General features: G+C 40.1%; 1 protein-coding gene across 1 annotated transcript in view; it reads left to right on the forward strand.

The window, feature by feature from the left end:
- The first annotated feature begins 5,410 nt into the window (after positions 1 to 5,410).
- Positions 5,411 to 14,950, forward strand: part of HBS1L (HBS1 like translational GTPase) — an 84,991-nt gene continuing 75,451 nt past the window's right edge. Inside the window, exons 1-2 of the mRNA XM_004702157.3 lie at positions 5,411 to 5,549; positions 12,055 to 12,120. Coding sequence (XP_004702214.2) covers positions 5,507 to 5,549; positions 12,055 to 12,120 — 109 coding nt within the window. The 5' untranslated portion in view covers positions 5,411 to 5,506. The remainder of the gene's footprint in view (positions 5,550 to 12,054; positions 12,121 to 14,950) is intronic.

Here is a 14,950-nt window from a genome sequence, read left to right on the forward strand (position 1 = left end):
CATGTGAGTTTCGTGAGTCTGAAGAGGGCATTTGGGCTCATATCGGACTTACGGACTTGATCTGGACTAGACTGGGATGTTTTCTTAATGTACAATAACCCTTTATATAAAGCTCTCTCTTAAACACATGAGTCTCCATGAATTTATTTCTCTAGTCTACCCAGACTAACACATAAACCTTATGATTTTTTTTTATTCATAATGGTCAATACCTGTCCATGTGTCTTTGTGTTCCAATTATTTTCAACTTCCAATTTTCCTAGATTCATAGGAAAGTTCCCACATTCCAAGTTCCAATTATTAATCACTGTTTGCAGCTGTTTCTTCTCATTTTGAGTTGTGCCCCATCAGGAAGTGAAGGTCCTGAAGGCTTTGCTCCCACAGCTGTACTCTCCTCTCCTCATTGTGGTCCACTCTACTTTGAGAAGGTCTCTCCTGTCAGATTTTGGGTGCCTTTCCCTCTGAGTCATCTTTTGGCACTCTCTCTGACAATGTTTTGCTACTATTCATTAAGCCTTTATTATCTGACAATGTTTCGATGCTATGAAGTTTTCAGTAGCTAATTCCTCTCAAGTGGATAGCCTATGTCTTATGTTGTAGCCTGTTCTTAATCTGGAAGCTCTGCTGAAACCTGTTCACTTTGGGTGACCCTATTGACATTTGAAATACCATTGACATAGCTTCCTGCATCACAGTGACACACAAGCCATTGAAGGACAACAAACTTACAGACAGGTGGTGGCTCATACATTCTTTTAAAGTATGCATATGATACCATACATTCTTTAAAAAAAGAATGAAGTATCCATCAAAAAGATTAAGATGTTTTCTAAACATAAAGCGGGTCAAACATCAAAGGCTCTAGTCGAACAGGATAGAAATGATACTTGCTCAAAGAGGCCTCTCCCATGATGTGACCTAATAGAACATAAACAACTCCAGGAGGGGATTGCTGAGAGCAGTCAAGCAGTTGTGGGACGATTAGAATAGAGGGCAGATCACAGGCCTATAATGGCTACTTGGGGTGATGTTGTAGAGAATTCCCCGCCCTTCTTCCTATTGGCATAGATCCTACATCTGGTTTCTTGAGACTTGGATTGCCATGCTGCCTGCCAACGCTGGGAGCTTTTGATGGCCTTCATGTTGCCTGTGGACCCTGGGAGCAATTGGTGGCATGTCATGCTGCCTATCAACCTTAGATTCACTGGATTTAGCCTTCACCAGGCTGCTTCCTGGTTCATCTTCCAGCTTCCTGGTTCATTGACCTTGGCACTTGAGTGAGACAGGAAGGGCCTCCAGTTTAGCAAATGACTCACAAACTTGAGCTAGTCTGTGCTTACTTGCTTCTGCAGCTGTGTGGGCTGCTACCTCCCCATGTAAAATTCTTTTTTATACATATATGTGCCACTGGTTTTTCTTCTATAGAGAGCTCAACCTAGAACAGTACTCTAAAAAAATAATGTGAGCATGAATATGTTCATTATCATGACTAGAGAAATAGTTTTACTGGTATACACATTTGTTAAAATGTATCAAGTACTATACTTAACACAATCTACTGTCACTGAGATGTTTCCAACTCACAGTGATCTAACAGGACAGAGCTAAACCTCAAGCCTGTACATCTTTCTGGCAGCAGAAAGTCTCATTTATTTTTTCTGTAGCGAGGCTGGTAGGTTTGAATCGTTGACTGCCAGTTAGCAGCCTAATGTATAACCAACTGTGCCACCAGCACTCCTGATGTGCACTTCACAGTTTGGCATTTAAACCTCAATAAAACTGTTAAATTATGCAACTATTCTATTTTATCCCTAATTTTTAAAGTATATAGATGTGTGTTAAACTGCATTCTACAGAGAAAAAAACTAGTGAGAGATAAAAGAAAGAATTTTATATCTAGACAGTAGCTCATAGTCTAGAAGAAGTGAAGTCTAATCTGTTTCAAATCTGGGGGTCAAATGCAGCGGTCCTCAACCTGTGGGTCATGACCCCTTTGGGGACTGAATGACCCTTTCACAGGGGTCGTCCAGTTCATAACAGTAGCAAAATGGCAGTTATGAAGTAGCAACGAAAATAATCTTATGGTTGGGGGTCACCACAACACGAGGAACTGTATTAAAGGGTTGTGGTATTAGGAAGGTTGAGAACCACTGAGCTAAACACTTTTCCTGACTCATGCAGCTGCCGAGGCTGATGAACCAAGAAACAGGAAGATCAGAGGCAGGTGGAAGTAGAGTCGGGACTCCAAGGTCAGCAAGGTAGGCTCATAACTGCAGACTCCGAGAGCAGAGTCAGATGAACACAGGCAATTGGGCAGGCAGATGATAGCTCCCAGGGTAAGTTGACGATGCAGATACAGGATCTGGACCAGCAAGAAGGGGAGACATCAAACCACAGAGTCTGCTTAAACAGGAGTACAGCACACCCTCAAGGAAAGGTCTTTTTAATTCTATCAAGACTTTGATCTGATAAAGGGGGTAGCATTCTATCTTAGGAGCTCTGGTGGCCTAGTGCTTATCCATTGGGCTGCGATCTGCAAGGTCAGCTGTTCAAAACCACCAAAATTGCTCTATGGGAGAAAGATGGGGCCTTCTAACCCCGTTAACAGTTACAGCCCTGGAAACCCAGAGGAACAGTTCTACCCTCTCCTCTAGGCTATGAGTTGGCATCAACTCGATGACCGTGAGCTACCACTCTGATCTTTGCACAGCTGCGAGGCTGCTGGCACAACAGCCCATCATGGAATTGACTACATTATGGTAGGCCACTTTATGGGAGAATCCTGTCTATGGCATTTGCTTAATGTCCCATATTAAGGGACACATCACTAGTTTTATTCATTAATTCAGGAAACATTTGAAGTGTCATGTGTCAGGGCTCTGGAGAAACAGATCTCCAATTAGTGATGCAGGGAACATTTACTGCACCCTGGCGAGGCAGAGAATTGTTAAGTTGGACTGCTAACCACAGGTCAGCAGTTAGAACCAATCCTGGGGTTGGTTCTAGAACCAATCCAAGATGGGGCTGTCTGCTCCAGTGAAGTGGACAGCCTTGAACCCGAAAGTGCACTTGTACACTCTTACAGGGCTGTAGTGACTTTGGAGCCACTTGATGGTACTGGGTTTTGGTTTGGTGTATTGTGTGATAAGGAGCCCTGCTAGTGAAAACACTCAGCTGCTAACAGGAAGCTGGTGGCTGGCACACACCCGCCATTCCATGGAAGAACATTTCGATGTGGCAGTCTACTTCTGTACAGATTTACAGCCGTGCAAACTCTATAGGGCAGGTCTACTTTGTCCTGTAGGGGTGCTCTGGATCATAACTGATTCTTTGACAGTGGTTTGGATCATGTAACAACTACTGCTTTTACATGCATCACCTTAAAATGTTCTTTTCAAAAATTACTTGTATTAATTGTACATATAGGAATTGAAATGGAAGAAGTTAACAAAGTGGCAGAGATGAGACTGAAGTCTCTGCTTATGTGACTTCAAGGTCATGTTACTTTTCATCAAACTACATCAAGACACTATTACAATGCACCTAAGAGCGTTCTGGGGCCAGTGAATAAATCTCACTTTCACAGGAAGCCAGTGAAGGCTCTAATGCTTGAGAAGCAGTTGAGGCTCCCAACATTATTTAGAATTTTAAGGGAATATATTTGTGATGACCCAAGAGGCAAATTTTATAGCTATCCCTCAGGCAACATTAATCTTTCCTTTTCCAACTCTCCAGCAGTACATCACTTATGTAGTTAATTTAGAATGCATCCATTCCATACTGTAATGATTTATTTGAGTTTCTAACTGACAATAACAGTGGGTGGGATGGGACGATGGGTAGAGGCTGTCACTGGTATTTAAAATAATTTTAAAAACTCACTTCCATGAGTCGATTCTGACTCACAGTAGCCCCATAGGACAGGATAGAATTGCTTTTCTGAGACTGCAACTCTTTAGGGAGTAGAAATCCCCATCTTTTTCCCATGAGTGGACTGCTAATCTTTTGATTAGCAGCCGGTAGTATTTTAAAGCACCTACCATAACTGAGGATCTTCTAAATCGTATAAATAACTATTCACAATTCTTTGGATTAAATACTATTACCAACAACACTCGATTGCAACACTAAAAAAAAAAACACTGAAAAAAGGAATACACTTAAGACCTATGAAACAAACAACTATCTCCATGTGCGCGTAACATTTTGTCCTGGAATATATTAAACAGCAATGGTATTTAACAAAAGTTTGGCGATCAAACACATTGACACATGTACAAATTACATCCCAAGCTACTTAGGAATCCGGATTAAGTGTGTGTTATTTTATTACTTCTTTATGTTGTGGATAATAAAAAGCTGAGCCAGCTTTTAAATTTTTTTCTTATAAATTTGGCCTTGGCTTATGTTGCAAAGTATCACCATTTCAAAAGCACAAATTAAAACTCAAGGGTCATTTGTTCAGTATGATGAGATTGGATATTTGGATAGCATCATTGGCATTATGTTCTGGATATACGTTTCTGCATCAATAGCATTCATTATTCCATGAAGGGCAGGGCTATATCTAAAAGCTATATGTAGTACTCCTGCGTGTTACTCAAGGTTGCTTACTGAATCCTTTATGACGCTGATAAAAATCGCTTTACATCGCTAAGGACAGGGTTGCTTCCTAGTTATTAATGAAAGAGTGTGCCATCATGAAGCCATCGATTACACAAAAGTAACCTGTTATAGCCATACAGATCCTTTTAAAAATAGCTCCTTTCCCTTCCTAAAGCTTGTACTAAGCTACTCAATTTGTCCAAGTTTGTTGAAGGCCTCTTATCTGCCCAACTAGGCTAAATCATGAATGTTAGATAAAACAAAGCCCTAATTTTGGTGAGTGTACAATCAGCTTTCTCACTGGATTATCAAACACTGATTTTGGTGAACAATTTGGCACACTTTAGGAAACAAAAAATTCACCCCTTTGGAAACGCCTGTCAGGCTACCTGTCTGTGGGCGGGACTACTCTCAATCACCTCCTCCATTTCCGGGAGCAGGACTCTGGTGGCGTGGTGGTTAAGCGTTGGGCTGCTTACCGCAAAGTCAAGAGTTCGAAACCTCCACCCTTCTCCGCGAAAGATGAGGCTTTCTACTCTCGTAAAAAGTTATCGTCTCCGAAACGCACGGAGCAGTTCTGACTTGCCCTATCGGGTCACTATGAGTTGAAACTGACTCAAGGCAGTGAGTTTTTAAAAGGGCGCTTTCCAAAGACTCAAGAGGAAGTGTGCTTCCGCCTCATTCGTCAGGACGAGTGCGCATGCGCCCCTTGTGACGGACCGTGAATGACCCTGAGAGGCCGCCGTCAGCGTAGACGTCGCGCGTGCGCACAAGCTCGGCGCAGAGGCCTGGCGGAAGCCAAGATGGCGCGTAGGTGCCCTCCAAGCCGTAATTGGTGCCTTATCATTCTCTGAGCGGGGTATTTTGGCTAGGGGCTGCTGCGAACGCCTCTTCTGTCGCCATGGCCCGGCATCGGAATGTTCGAGGCTATAACTACGACGAAGGTAGGTGGTAAAATCTTGCGCGGAAGTCATTTTTGCTCTGCCAGCCGGGATCCCAGCCCGTTGGCATCCACTTCGATCTGTAAGTAAGCGTAATTCGTCAGCGGTGTTAGGCTGGAATTCAGGGGGAGTCCAACGGGAGACCATCCGGACAGCAGGCTCCCAGAGACGAGCGTAGTCCAGGTTTTTGCTTTCTGGGATTGACTGGCCATATTTATGGGGAGGTGCTACGCCGCGTCATATGGAAAGGACGGTGGGGGAGGTTGGGATCCGGTGATATTTATTGCTCGTGAGCTTATCACCTCTCCCTCCCATTGTTCTACCTCCCCCCCCCCAGTGGGGAACACACGTGGATCTGTCCCCTCTCTTTTGATTCTTATTTCGGAAATGACCATCAAACAGTGGTTCCTCAAACGGATTCACTTAAAGTTTACGTTCAATTTAATTGGTCTGGCGTCATTGTATTAGACTTACATGGTAAGTCCTTTGTGTATGTTTGTGTATGTTCACACATGTGTAGTGCAGAACCTGGCTTGAGCAATCTGATTATTTTTCTTGAGTATCCATTTAAGGTAGAAACTTGGGAGACAGTAGATGGATACATAGTAAAAAGGCCCAAACAGGAGGTCCACCATGATCCTGAGGGGTACAGTCCAGTTTTGGCTGGTCGTGCTTAATGTAATTGTATTTTGAAATAGCAGAAATAAACAGTAATTGAGGAAAAAGAAACTCAACTTGTGCGTGTAAGTAAAAGTGTTCTAAGAGTTTAAAGGGGGTTAGAAATAGTTAACAGAAAAACACAACGTCTCTACTGTGGATAGTTTGTGAACTAATGAAGATTAGTTTTTAAAAAATTGCTTTGTAAAGTACAGAGCATGCCTCTCCAATAGATGTAGCACACTGCTACATTTGGATACTGTGACCAGCACGTTGTTTCTCTTGTTCACTTCAGAATGGAGACCCTTAAAAATTGAGTCTAAGTATTGTTATGGGCCATTGTCACTTGCGAAATGACTAGACTGGGGATGGTGGTGGTGGTGGGGATATTTTTGGAATTATATAAAGGACATGGATAGGCCTAATTAGGACTCATTAATTTCTTTAACAAGCACTTATCTTTTTCTCACCGACCTTGAGTGTCCCAGCATCATAGTAGCTTTGTAGATGGACAGGATGATATTTGAGAGTAATTTTAGGTGGGGTGATAATAAGTAACAGATAATTAGAGTACTAGAGATGCTATAAAAATATAAAGCGATATGGGAGCTATGTAAATGAAAGAATTCAGAATGTCTAATTCAGGTTTGGGAGCAGAAACGGCATTTTCTGGTCAGGGAGGGCTTCCCAGAGGTGGTGGCTTTTCACCTGAGGTGAGCCTCCTGCTACATTTTTTCTCACCTTGGTCACCTGAGGTCAGGTTGTTTGTTGTCATTCTGTCCTTGAAACAGATGATGACATCATAACCAAGCTTTTTCTATAGTGTAAGAGGTTCCCCCTTTTCTTGCTTGTAAGAGTTCTACTCATCTTCAGATTCCAACTAATTTCTCCTTCCCAGTTAAGCATTCTCTTGGACTCAGAATACTACTTTGGAAAAGCTCAAAAGTAATACACTGTTATTCCAGACAGGTTAAGGAGATAGAAGTAAGCTATTTAAACGACCCTAACATAGCCACCATTCAGAATTAATCCTTGTGATCCCAAACCTATGGCATCTCTGCTTAACTCTCAACATTGTTCTCTGTAAATTGGATTGTACTTTACGTGACTGTATCAGCTATTTATTTGAAAGCACCCTGAAGACAAATCCATACTTTCATGCTTAATTCTAGTACTTGGCTAAGTACTTTTTACACGTTGTGAAGAAATTAGTCATTTTATAAAGATCCCCGGAGAGTATGTTTTATATCTTTTACATGGATCACTTCATAGGATCAATTTTTATGTTGACAAATTGATCTAGTAAAGAAAGATTATTGTGCTTTTGCCAAATTGTGTGTGTGTGTGTTCTAAATTCATATTTATGGGTCCCAGGAAAAAAATCCAGAAAATTCCCAAAAGCAGAACTTGAATTAGCCAGGTGCCAAGTAAGCCCTTCACGGAGTCGGTGAGAATGAAGCCATACACAGACATTCCCCGCTGCAGCCTCTGCGGTTTCACTGGTGCTCAGTCCCTCCCCAGCTCTGCCTCTCTGAGCTTTGCTCAGTGGACATCTTGGTTGCTGTTTCTGTACTCCCTTTGTTTGGAGTGGATGGGTGGAGGTGGGAGGAAGAAGGGCAGGCTCCCAATATCAATTAATTGGTCAAAGCCTTCCTTCAAAGGCTGAGAGATAGCATGAAGTGTTTTTTACATAACATTTCTAGTCTATCAGGGATTAGAAGTAATGTAGAAATGATTTAAAGTATACAGAAAGATGTCTGTGTAAAAGCTATGCTATTTCATATAAGGAGCTTGAGAGTGTGAATTTTAGTATCCATAGGAGTCCTGCAGTATACCGAGGGGATAGTTGTATTTATTTGCAGATAAATTGTTACTTATTACCTTAGCATTATTATCTAATAATTAATATATGTTAAACATTTTAAAAAATCTAATAGTAGCACTTACGTAGTTTTTTTTTTGTATGCCATAGCACTTGGTCTCAGCCTTTGAATGTGCTATTTCTGCTGCCTGGAATACCTTCAGAAACTAGCAAGCTCTCTCTATTTGGAATTGATTTAGATATTATATTGCAGAAATTCTACCCTATCCACCCATCCTAGTGGAGAAATGTAATTAGGAGATAAAAATCAAATAAATAAACATAATTTCTCAACATACGCTCCATCAAGTTCAAGACACTTTTATAAGCGACGATACCAGCCTTTTAGTCCATCCCTAAAACCTGGTGTTGTACTGGTTACTCCTTGAACTTCCGCCTGAAAGGTCAGCAGTTCAAAACCACCAGCTGCTCAAAACTCACAATTCAGTTTTACCCTGTCATATGGGTCAGTGTCAACTCAATGGTAGTGAGTTTGGTTTTTGTTTTTTAAAGATATCAGGGTCCTGGGAATTTAACCAAGTCAGTGCAATCTGTTTTTATATTTTTAACTGAAGAAAAATAAGTATGAGTTGGCCTGCAGTCTGTAAGGTTGGGAGTTCAAAACCACTAGCAACTCCTTGGAAGGGAAATAAGACTTTCTACTCCTGGAAAGAGTTACAGTTTTGAAAACTCTAAGGCACAGTTCTACCCTGTCCTATAGGGAGGGTCACTATGAGTTTGTATTGACTTGTTGGCAGTGAATTTTTTGAGTCTTAGAGACTTCGTAAGCTTAGGAAACAAAAAAGTCTGAAGGACCCAAAGCAAGATGATAATGCCTAATGATCCCCCCTCGAAATTACCCTTGTTTGATGAGAGGAATGAGCAGGAGTGTTATCTTGGTGGAAAAGGACTCTGGTGAAGCTTTGGCTAACTTTCTCTCAAAATATTGTCAGAATAAGCAGATGACAACATGTTGGACCCTCAACAAGCAATATGCATCACCCTTCCCCAAAAACTCTTGTCCTGACCTTTGCTCCTGGCCACTCTGCTTTTGCTTTGACTGGGCCACGGCCACCTCGAGATGCTCTTGCTCTGATTGAGCCTTATCTTCAGGGTTAGGTTGGTAAAACCATAGTTCATCTCCTGACAATTCTTGGGAGAATTGTCTGTATCTGATCTTGTTGCAACAGTTATGACACAGATTAAGCAGAACGTTTGCTCAGCTTTACATTTTTTTGGTCAGAATTGTATAAGCTGAACTAACTGATATGTCTGTAATGTTGGCTATTGTATCTGTTAATCGTTCTTCAATTGGGACATAAGCAAGATGAATTTTTCCTTTAAATTGATGTGAATGGCTTGTTTCTCTGGGCTTCATCATCAACATTGACTTATCCCTTAAAATGTATTAGCCATTTGTAAACTGCTGATTTCTTTGGTGGCCCTGTCCCTTTAAGTGTTTTATAAAGCACCAATGATTTCACCATTTGTCCACCCAAGTTTCACCATAATTTGGTGTTTGCTCTTGCCTTAATGTAGCAGAAATCATGTTTTCCTGTTGTTCTGATCAGGGGTCTTTTCAGACAGAGCACTTTTCCTTCTTAGTGCCTCAAACTTGATCTTGTTTACAGATGTATGACAAGTTAGTACAGCTTAATTTGGGTGCCAAAAATATACTTGAACTCCATGCATAGATTTTTCATAATGCACATTTTCTTTGAACTTTTTGAAAACTCCTTGTACATGGTATGTGCTCTCAGATGGTTCTATGTTTCTTAGGTCTACCATTTTCTTATGTGTTTGCAATTGTTCACTTTCGCCTCTGTGTTCCCTGTTAGCCTGCCTTCATGTATGGACAGGGCTGGAAATGTGCGTGCTTATTGCTGGAGGTTGGACTCTGCGTGTCTTCGATAGTCAATGACATTTTGTTAGTGCTTGTGGAACGAATGAGGAAATTATTTATGGAGATTTGTTTAAGTGCTTTGTGGAGTTTCTAGTTGCAAGTTGTTTGATTTTTTAAAAAAAATCAATAAAAATGAAACAAGTCTTAATTTAGTGCCCAATAGGTGCCAGGCATGCGTCAGGTTGCTGCTACAAGGTCAGCAATGTGAAACCACCAGCTGCTCTGGGAGCAAGATGAGTCTTCCTACTCGCCCAAAGCTACACAGTCCTGGAAACCCACAGGCGCAGTTTATTCTGCTCTGTTGGGTTGCTGTGAGTCGTTTACTGCACAATACATTTTCAAAGTCTGCATGGGGGGATCCAAAGTACTCACTTTCCTTTAAAGTATACAAATCAAAACTCATTGCTATCATGTCAATGCTGACTCATAGCGATCCTATAGGACAGGGTAGAACCGCCTCTAGGCTTCCTCTTTATGGGAATAGAAAGCAGTCTCTCACAGCAATTGGTAGCACAGATAAATAGACAAATGAGGAGCTAAGGAAGTATTTCTATAAAGATGGTGTGGTGCAATATACTGGAATATTTACAGAATTATAGAATTCCAAAAAAAAATTACCCTTATTTCCAGAGAATATTAACTTGAAGAAGCATGTGAGCATTAACCAGTATGGTAATCCTTCCCTTCCTTTGTCAGAACCTGAGAATCAGCTGCAGGGTATATAGTCTGATTGAAAAAAACAAAAACATCAAAAACCCTTGATCAAAAAGAACTATTCTCTTGAAGAGTTGGGAATTTTCCATAAGGTAGTCATCCCGGAATCATATTGTTGGCAGTGAGTTTGGTTTTGACCTGTCCTTGGCTCAGCAGGGCCTTGCTCCATTTCATCGGATGAAACAGATGTGGTGCTCTGACGACAGTGAAATGGAGGAAGCAGTGTAGGTGGGTCATTGGAACACTTCTCCAAGGAAGTAATGTTTGAGCTGGAACCTTAAGTTGAAGAAGGAACAGCCCGCAGAGAGCCCTGATCCAATAGGAAGCAAGGTTGTTGGCTCAGGCAGAGGGAACACCTGGCGAGCTGGCTTTTGTACCTGTCGTGGTTAGCTATGGAGTCAACCATGGTGACCTATAGGCAGAGTTTTTTGAGGACTGAATTTTGGAAATAGATCACCAGGCCTTTCTTCTTAGTCTGGGAGAGCCACTGAAACCTGTTCAATCAGAGACCTACTCTATTTGAAGAAAAATTGCTTTCAGGGTTGAATTGTATGCCCATCACTAGTCAGTTGATACCAAGGGCTCAAGCAGAAAGCGATTGTTTTGAGATTGATGATGGCAACATGTGTTTGACACAATGGATGCATGTATGGATTGTGATAAGAGTTGTATGAGCCCCCAAAAAATGAATTAAAAAAATTATAGACAGTCCTTGGTGAAAATAACGGGTAGATGGCAGATGTGAGGCTTTTGGCAACATGGGAAAAACAATTCAGGTGTGTGGTCTGTAGTATTACATGAAGTAAAAACTTGGAAAACAGTAAAACTGAATTAGTTTAATAACTGAGGAACATGTAGGCTTTTATTAATACAGATTGCCAGTAAATGCCCATTTTGTGGGAAAAATTGGTAAAATTTTGAGATAATTTTGGGAGAATTTGGAACATTTCACTTTTTAAAAAATGAATAATTTTATTCATTTTTGAGATAATTCAGAGATTCTCTCATTAAGAACTAAGTTCATGCAATGATGACTGTATAACCCCACTCAAGGGGAACAGATAACAGAATTGTAGGTGAATAGAGATATTTGATGGTGTCAGATATGGCAAATAATAAGAATGTATGATAAGGTTTCCTGGGGGGTAGGGTGGGCGATGGAGGGGGTAAAGGGGTGCTGATATCAAAGAATTCAAGAAGAAAGAAAATGTTTTGAAATTGATGGTGGCAGCAATTGTGCAATTATGCTTGATCTTATTGAATTATGGATTGTTATATCTGTAAGCGCTTCTAATAAAATGATTTAAAAAAAGAATTGAATAAGGTCATAAAAATAACTTATAAATGAATTTATCTCTTGTTTTTTGTTTTAGATTTTGAAGATGATGATGTCTATGGCCAATCAGTAGAAGATGATTATTGCATTTCCCCATCAACAGGTGAACTGTTTTTAATAAATTATTTCCCCGATTTGAGCATTTAAAAATGTCCGTTAGAATATTATTCTGAAAGTGCTTTATAAAACCACCAGTGTTTGTTCCATACGCCCATTAGAGTTACATTAAAAAGATAACTAGATCCTAATTTCCAAAGATGTATAAAATACCTTTTTTAACAATAAATACAATTTAAAGTTTTGATTCTGTTAACTTAATTTGAAGAAAACTGAAGGTTGTGGTTTTCCCAGCAATCTTCGAAGCACCGTTTTAAACGTGCAGTTAATGTAAGTTATTTTGAAGTGTTAAAATACAGTCAATAATGAAATTCTGAAACTTTTAAAAAATTGTTTCATTGGCATAAATTCACATACCATACAATTCAATAGTTTAGTTCTGTTAAGAGCTGTACAGTTATCACCACAATCAATTTTAGAACGTTTTCTTCTTTCTAGTACTCATTGTGATTAGCTCCTGAGGTTTTAAAACTTTTGAGGGCAGGTAGCCATTACCTTTATATTCCTAGGTAGAATGAAGTGTCTGAGGACATAGTAGGTCCTCAGAAAGTTTGTGGAATTGTATTTTGTTTTTTCTCTTAAGTAGTTGCCGAATGATTTATCTGTTATCTAGGACTCACTGTTCATTTGTAGCTATTTACTGCTTGGAGTCTTCCTTAGAACTGTGACAGAACTCTGCTGTTCTGTCTGTGGGGACTGTCTTCTCTCTCTTCCACTGCACAGTTTGGTCTCCTGTCTGGCTTAGAAAGTCTATGTGTAGGGCCCTCTGAGTATCAGACAGTGAACCTATCATCATGCATAGACATCCTTTCATACTGAACTTTAGTTAATAGTTTACTGAACTTTAGCTTAGCTGTCGGTTGGAACGATTTGGAACATAGACCAAGTATGAATATGTCATTCTGACTGCTCTTGGAGTTAGCGGTGATTAAGGGTTTGGATTCCTCAATGATTCCACAGTAGAACTGCATCTTCTGTTTTATCCACTAAAAGATTTGTTCTTTGCAATGACAATAGGAAAACATTCTTGGTCTTTTCAGCAGAAGCAGTATTTGATCAAGAACTTCTCAATTTCCTTGACAATATACCTTGCTGGTGGGGAGGCTGGGGACTGGTAGCTGGGTAGTATTTTAGGAAAGTAGTTGATGACATTTTGTAAAGCAGACTACAGGTGGTAGAAAGTCCCCTGTGGTGCAAACAGATGCTCAGCTGCCAACCCAAAGGTGGGAGGTTTGAGTTTACCCAGGTACCTCAGAAGAAAGGTCTGGTGATCTCCCTCCAAATACCCAGCCATGGTAAACTCCATTGGGCACAGTTCTCTGTATACATGGGGTCATAATGAGCTAGAATCTACTAGATAGCAACTTGTGCCAAACGTTCCCTGGTGATAGAAATCTGCTGGAAGTAATTGTTAAAATACAAATTCCTGAAGTGGAAAGCCAATGTTTTGAGAATGATGATGGCAACAAATGTGCAAATGTGTTTGACACGATGTATGTATGGATTGTGATAAGCGTTGTACAAGCCCCCAATAAAATGATTTAAAAAAAATACACATTCCTGGTCCAATTCCTTCACTACTGAATTAGAACCTCTAGGGGAAGATGCCTGGGAACCCATGCCTCTTGAGTGCCTCATATGCTTTTTATTTAAGGTATTGGAGAAATAACTTTAGACAGTTTCAGGAGTCAGGTTTTGAATTCTTGAAATGTTTGTGTTTGTCAATTGCCTTAAGTTTCAAAATTCTGCGTGAATTTTTTTGTGTGTGCAGAAATCACTTCTATCAAAGTGTGTGATTTAAATAACAAAAATTATCTTCAGAAAATTACTTTGCTTGTATGTTTGAAATGGTAGAATACCTTTCTAAAGAAGTATTGATTGTAGGGCTTTGTCTATAAAGACCAACAGAAGGAGATTATGAAAAGGTGATGCTAATGTGTGACATCACAAGAACGAATTGTTTAGGACATTGGTGAGCAAGCAGTGCACACATTCTTCCTAGATTTCAGCGTCTCAGATTTAGTGATTCGTCTTTGGTGTTTTTGCAGCTACTCACTTGGCTTTCAAAGTGTGCCTTTTTGTTTTTCTTCTCTGTCTTCCTTGCTAATATGGAAGGCTTTTGATTCAAAATACTTCGCATCCCATTTATCCCATGGCCTGATTTAGGTGTTTCACACAAGCCATGGCATTATATTCTATGTATTTTAAATGTGGACAGTTTCTCGTGGATAACACATTCTTAAAAACATGTACACAAATCAACTGGGGGCCTCTTCCTAGTCAACATACATATCACAGACTCTTCCAGAAAGCTAAGGAATATAAACTCTCTGTACACAGAGTCATTGTGAGTCGGCATCTACTTGATAGCAACGAGTTTGGATTTTTGACTAACATTTTGCTTCTAGGATATAAGATCTATACTTACATCCTTTTAAACATATTCTTTAATTATATTTCATTACACTTAAACAGTTTCTAAGATTAAGTGCAGTGGGCATCTGAGTATATAGTGTCATTGTATGACTGAAAGTATGATTTGGCATAAGCTGAGTTCTAATTCTTGGTGAATTCTTGGATTCAAGTAAAATGAACAATTTTTTTTCTTTTTAAAATCATTTTATTGGGGGTTCTTACAACTCTTACCACCATCCATACATATGTCCATTGTGTCAAGGACATTTGTACATTTGTTGCCATCATCATTCTCAAAATATTTTTTACTTGAGCCCTTGGTATCAGCTCCTCATTTTTCCTTCCCTGCGGCCCCCCCCCCCACGAACCTTTGATAATTTATAAATTATTATTATTTTGTC

This window comes from Echinops telfairi, unplaced genomic scaffold (assembly GCF_000313985.2).
Source record: "Echinops telfairi isolate 266 unplaced genomic scaffold, ASM31398v2 ScPeMD7_3533;HRSCAF=4204_0, whole genome shotgun sequence".
Taxonomy (NCBI): domain Eukaryota; kingdom Metazoa; phylum Chordata; class Mammalia; order Afrosoricida; family Tenrecidae; genus Echinops; species Echinops telfairi.